Source organism: Capsicum annuum, chromosome 4, assembly GCF_002878395.1.
Source record: "Capsicum annuum cultivar UCD-10X-F1 chromosome 4, UCD10Xv1.1, whole genome shotgun sequence".
Lineage (NCBI taxonomy): Eukaryota > Viridiplantae > Streptophyta > Magnoliopsida > Solanales > Solanaceae > Capsicum > Capsicum annuum.
The window spans coordinates 191,575,401-191,582,079 of NC_061114.1; the positions used below are offsets into that span (position 1 = coordinate 191,575,401).

The following is a 6,679-nucleotide window of genomic DNA, read 5'->3' on the forward strand; positions in this document are numbered from 1 at the left end:
ATGAAACCATTGCTATAGGATACCCTATTGCAACGGTTATCCATCAATAGCAACGATTAAAGAACTACTAGAACAAATTCTATTTGCAACGGTTCCACCCATTGCAATAAACCATCTATCACAACGTTTTTGGAACCATTGCCAAAAGATACATTGCAATAGGGGTAATTTCTAGTAGTGAAATTTTACATAGCCAGGAGGTTGTTCGATAAATACCTTTTCTTGTAGTTCACCATGTAGGAAGGCAGACTTCACGTCCAACTGGAAGATTTTCCAAGCATTTGAGCAGCCAAAGCAATCACCAATCCTATGGTATCTAATCGAGCAACGGGAGTATACACCTCTTCGTAGTCAACACCATATTCTTGCTTATAGCCTTTTGCTACCAAGCGAGCTTTAAACTTGTCAACCTCTCCGTTTTTCTTCAGCTTTGTTTTGTAAACCCATTTGGCATCGATGGTTTTCTAATTTTTTAGAAGTTTGTCAACTCCCAGGTATAATTTCTTTCAATCGATCTAATTTCCTTATCCATGGCTTGCTGCCACTTTAGATCTTTGACGGCATCAATGAAAGATATAGGATCACAATCTGAAAATAAAGAGAAATGACTGGCCGTATTTCTAGATTTACTGATCCCATATACCTCATAATCTTCCATCCAACTCGATGCACTCTGTTACATTGAGGACGTTTATTATTGAAGTGAGCATTACCTGATTCATGTTCAACACCTCCAGCGTCTTGTACTGTTAGATTTGCTTGTGAACTAATCTCCAAAAACTGTTCTGGTTCTTCATCTTCTTAAACAGAAAAGGGAAATTGTTAAAACGAACTGTTTTCGCTTCAATTCCAGAATGCTTCTTCGTCAAAAACAACATCTCGGCTAATAACAATTTTCTTGGTAATAGGATTGAACAAGCGATAAGTTTTTGATTTGTCATCAACACTAAGGAAAATGCATTTTTGACCTTTATCGTCTAACTTCTTCCTTGCAGCATCTGGAATACGGGCATCTGCTATACTCCCAAAAATTCAGAAGTACTCAACATTTGGTTTACGCCTGCTCCAAGCTTCATGAAGTTTCATATTTTGAATAGAGCTGGTAGGACATCTGTTTAATATATGAATGCTCCAATGAACTGCTTTTGCCCAAAAGTCTTTTGGTAAGCTACTTCTCTTTAAAAGACTACGCACCATATCAAGAATTGTGCGATTTTTTCTCACACACACCACTCTATTAAGGTGTGTAGGCTGCCATAAGGTGACTTTTAATTCCATACTTCTCACAAAATTCTACAAATTCTAGTGAGTTATATTCGCCACCCCGATCAGTCCGTAAACATTTAATTTTACAACCAACTTTATTTTCAACAAACACTTTAAACTTCTTAAAAGTTTCAAATGCTTTTGATTTTTCTCTTAAGAAATAGACCCATGTATTTGTGCTATAATCATCAATGAAGCTAATGAAATAGTGTTTACCTCTATTATATATAGGACTTATCGGACCACAGATATTTGAGTGCACCAACTCCAGCACCTTCTTTGCCCTCCAAGACTTTCCTGTTGGAAATGATTCACGATGTTGCTTGCTAACTACATACTCTTCACATACTTCATCGGGAGATTCAAGTTGCGGAAAACCTAACACAAACTATTTTTGCTTTAAGAACTTCAGGCTTCCAAAATTTAAATGCCCATACCAAAAATGCCACTTCCAGGCATCCTCTTTATCTTTGGTAGAAAGACAAGATTTTATGGAGTTGTGAAGATATAAAGGAAAAAGCAGTTTGACGACATGTTAATCTGAGCGATTAACCCCAAACAAGGATCTTGTATCTTACAAACTCCACCTTTAATATTAAGTTCATATCCCTTTTCTTGAAGCTGCCCGGTACTTAATAGATTTGTTTTCAACGCAGGGGCATAAAACACATCACCTATGGTATGAATGGAGTTATTTTTGGTTGAGACTTTTACCTTTCCTTTTCCCTAAATCTCATAGTATCTTGAAAAGTTTTATCCAACGCTGAGAATGCCTCTTTCTTCCCACACATATGATTACTTCAGCCGGTATCGAGATACCACAAATTCGAGGGAACTTTCTCTTTGGAAGTATACACCATCAAAAGTGAAACCTCTTCTTCTTCTTCCTTTGTTTCTGCGTCTTCCTTTCTTGCTGCAAAATTAGATCTACCACCATGATTCTTACTTAAATTGGTACGACACTCAGATTGATAGTGTCCAAATCGATGGCATAGATAGCATTCAACTTGAGACTTGTCGCGTCTTTCAACTTGAGACTTGTCGCGTCTTTCAACTTGAGACTTGTCGCGTCTTTTTTCCTTTTCCTGGGAATCGCCAGCTTTGTTTTTCTCCCCTTTCTGGTGGTAATTTTTTCCTTTCCACTTGTCTTCTCTGGATCTCTTCCTTTTGAAGACATCACTGCCTTCAATGCTACTTCATCCTTGTTTTGTTGGTTTAATTTCTGTTCATGAACCAACAAAGAATCTTTCAACTCGTCAATAGAAAGAACATCAACATCTTTGGATTCTTCAATGGAGCAAACGATATAATTGAACTTTGCAGTCATGGAATGAAGTATTTTCTCAATGATGGTAACATCCTCTAGTTTTTCTTCATGAATTCGCATTTTATTTACGATAGCCAAAACTTTAGAGAAATATTCTGTTACCGACTCACCACCTTGCATACGTAGAGCCTCAAACTCACCACGAAGTGCTTGAAGCTGCACTTGTTTCGCCTTCGCCATTCCTTGATACTTCTTCTTCATGGAATCCCATATTTGTTTAGAAGTATCCTTGCAAAGAATTGTTTCCAGTATTGAGCGATCAATAGCCTGAAAAAGGTAATTCTTCACCTTGAGATCTTTTAACCTTAGACTGTCTAACTCCGTCTTCTGTGCTTCCGACAAGGCAGTACCAGTGGCTGGCTTTTGTACGTCAACACTCACAACTGGCCAAAACTCTTTGGACCTAATAAAGTTCTCCATCAACATACTCCAATGGTCATAATGACCATCGAAACGCGAAATAGCGGGCTGAACAAAATTTTCAATAGTCATTATTTTGTTGCTGCAATAGTACTCCAAAAAGGAAAAAAACTTTTTCTGGCTCAGATACCATATGATAGAAAAATACACTAAAGCAGCAATGAAAAGAAAGAGACTCTGCAAGTGTGGAAATTTACTCTGTATTCATGTTACGAATATGAAATTACAAGAGTCCTTAAATAAGATAAAAACCACTAAACAAACGTTTATTTGTTCCTAAAATATCTAAATCTAATGCTGACTCCACTACTCCTGCAGCCTAAAGACTAGGAAACTACTTATTGACTCCTAAATAAATGTAACAAACTAACTACTAACTGACCACAAAGCTGGTCACGTTGCTAACACTTGATAAGTACATTCATATGCTGGTTTGTCTACTACTTATCAGTCTTATATTGTTGTTTTCTCTTCTATTACAGAACATGCTACTTATAATGAGTCCACAAAAGACTCAAGGAGGATCCAAGCAATGCAAGAGGAAATTTCTGCACTAGAAGACAACCACATATGGAGGTTGTTCCTCTACCTGCTGGAAAGTCAACTATTGGGTGTAAGTGGGTATCCAAGGTGAAGTACAAAGCAAGTGGTGTAGTGAAATGGCTGAAAGATAGGCTTGTGGCTAAGGATTACAGCCAGGTATTGATTTACAAGAGACGTTCACTCCAGTGATAAAAACGGTAACTTTAAGAACAATTTTATCATTAGAAGTATCAAGGAAGTGGCATATACAACAGATGAATATATACAATCCCTTTTTATAGGGTGATATGCATGATAACATATATATGCAGCTACCATAAGGATTCACTAGCTAGGGGGAGAATAGTATGATATGTAGACTACTTAAATTCTTATATGGTTTGAAACAAGCATCAAGACAGGGAACATAAAGTTGAGTAAAGCCTTGAATAAGTTTGGATTTGTACAAAATTAGAATGATTATTCTCTATTTGCCAAGCATTCATATCAAGGAATTACATTGGTCTTAGTATATGTTGATGATATGCTCATCACCGGTGATGGCTTAAAACTAATTCAAGAAACCAAGAATGCTCTATAAAGTACTATCAAAATTAAAGATTTCGGAGAACTTAAGTATTTTTTTGGGAATTGAGTTTGTAGGGTCATACCTATGAATCACTATGCTTCAGAGAAAATATACCTTGAAGCTAATTTTAGAAACAGTCTTAGCTGGTGCAAAATCAGCAGTTAGACTAGTGGATACCAATTGCAAATTAACTTCAAGACACTATGATGAAGTCATAGAAGAAAAGTATAATCCAGGAAAAGATCCACCAGCTGATCAGGGTGCTTATTAGAGGCTAATAGGCAAGTTACTTTATTTGACAGTAGCCAAAATTGGCATATCCTTTAGTGTACAAACACTAACTAGTGGTTTGTTCATGAGAATATTTTCACTTTTTTCGGAAAAATTATTTCACTTTGGTGAAAAAATTAAAAAATAATACTGTTCCAAATCAATTTGAAATTGTATTTGAAAAAGTGAAAATAAGTAAAACTTGTTTTCACCTTTTTCACTTATTCTTCTATCATAATATTTAAAAGGGAAAAGGCTCAAATATGCCACTGAACTATCAGAAATGGCTCATTTATGCCATCCGTTAAAAGTTGGGCTCATTCATGCCATCGCCGTTATAAAACTGGTCCATCCATGTCATTATTTTTTAACGATGGTTTTTAAAAAAAAATGCTTTGCCACGTGGCCTCTTATTAGAGGTCCACGTCATTTTTTTAATTTTTCAATTTTTTTTTTCATTTTTTTTAAGTTTTGATCCATTAAGAAGAATTCACCCACACCCAACCTATCACCTTAGCCCATTTTAATATTACTCTTAATTTTGACCCTAGATTTAAACATATATATAATCATTTAGTCTTCGAACATGAAATTTACACACTTGAATACTACGTTTAAAATAATATAAGTTAGAATAATTAATAATTTAAAATGGCAAATGAATAAATTGTGATTAAAAAATAATTTGTTTTGACTCTCGAAATCCGAACATCATCACATAATTTAGGACGAAGAGAATACCACATACATGAAGGACCACAACTTTTAATTAGGAAGAATACCTAAATATTCCTTCTAAATTTGGATTATAAGTTGTATAATTGAATTATTGGTAGTCTTAATTATTTCGTGGACTTGGCTCTTTGGTAGCCTTTATACTCTTTAACGTGGACGAGACATAGAGCATAATTTATTTTTAGGCGTGTTAGAGTTTAAAAAAATATAAAATAAATAAAAGACCACCATCAGGTATGTAGGGTGTTTTCAGTCCACATATTTTTTAGTGTTGTTTGGTATCCACTTACGCAGACACTATTTATGTGTACATTAATGGATCTTTAATGTGTACATTAGAGAATCCACCCACGTAGAAAAAAGTTATGTTCTACGTCTCGTCCACGTTAAAGAGTATAAAGGCTACCAAATAGCCAAATTCACGAAATAATTAAGATTACCAATAATTCAATTATAAAACTTATAATCCAAATTTAGAAGAGATTTTTAGGTATTCTTCCTAATTAAAGGTTGTGGTCCTTCGTTGTTGTGGTATTCTCTTCGTCCTAAATTATGTGATGAAGTTCGAATTTCGAGAGTCAAAACAAATTAATTTTTAATCACAATTTATTCATTTGTCATTTTAAATTATTAATTATTCTAACCTATATTATTTTAAATGTAGTATTCAAGTGTGTAAATTTTATGTTTGAAGACTAAATGATTATATATATGTTTAAATCTAAGGTCAAAATTAAGAGTAATATTAAAGTGGGTTAAGGTGATAGGTTGGGTGTGGGTGAATTCTTCTAAATGGATCAAAACTAAAAAAAAATTTTAAAAAAATGGTGTGGACCTTTAATAAGAGGCCACATGGCAAAGCAGTTTTTTAGAAAACCACCGTTAAAAAGTAATGGCATGGATGGACCAGTTTTATAACGGCGATGGCATGAATGAGCCCAACTTTTAACAGATCGCATAAATGAGTCATTTCTGATAGTTCGGTGACATATTTGAGCCTTTTCCCTATTTAAAAATCAACCCTAATTTATATTCATGGCCGATCAGAACTCCAATTTCAACTTCAACTCCAACTCCAAAAAATTATGATTTTCATGGACAAACGGGGTCTAAGTCAGTTCCTATAAGCTCCAAAAATGTCATGCATAGAAGTTTCCTTAAGCATTGTAAGATATATATAAAAGCAGATTGGACAAGGTCTGCTGTTATCAAGCAATTACAAGAATGAAATGACTACATTTTGTGATGCAGACCGCGCAGCGTGTCCTACACTAGAAGGTTTGTTACTGGTTTCGTGATCAAGTTTGGAGATTCATTGGTATCTTGAAATCTAAAAACAAGCTGTTGTTTCAAGAAGATCTGCAGAGTAGTATAGAAGCATCACTTCTACTATTAATGAATTGTCTTGGTTATCGGGATTGAAAGAAATTTGAGTAGAGGTTACATAACCAATCAAGGTATATAGGTGATAGCAAGTCTTTACTTCAGAAAGCTGCAAATTCAATCTTTCATGGAAGAACCAAACACATAGAAATTGATTGTCCTTTCAT

At 34.8% G+C, this 6,679-nt stretch overlaps 1 protein-coding gene across 1 annotated transcript; it reads right to left on the bottom strand.

The window, feature by feature from the left end:
* Positions 1-251: 251 nt before the first annotated feature.
* Positions 252-3,085, bottom strand: LOC124898033. Its single transcript, XM_047411649.1, has 5 exons — positions 2,281-3,085; positions 2,086-2,179; positions 969-1,021; positions 631-800; positions 252-464 (listed from the first exon to the last, which is right to left on the bottom strand). Exons 1-5 carry the CDS (start codon positions 3,083-3,085, stop codon positions 252-254), a joined length of 1,335 nt encoding a protein of 444 aa, XP_047267605.1.
* Positions 3,086-6,679: the final 3,594 nt, after the last annotated feature.

Coding starts and splice junctions, on each gene's coding strand:
- LOC124898033 (XM_047411649.1), bottom strand. CDS start 3,085: ATGACTATTGAAAATTTTGTTCAGCCCGCTATTTCGCGTTTCGATGGT. Junction 801..968: donor GAAGAAGTTAGACGATAAAG/GTCAAAAATGCA, acceptor TTTCTGTTTAAG/AAGATGAAGAACCAGAACAG. Junction 465..630: donor TTATGAGGTATATGGGATCA/GTAAATCTAGAA, acceptor CTAAAAAATTAG/AAAACCATCGATGCCAAATG.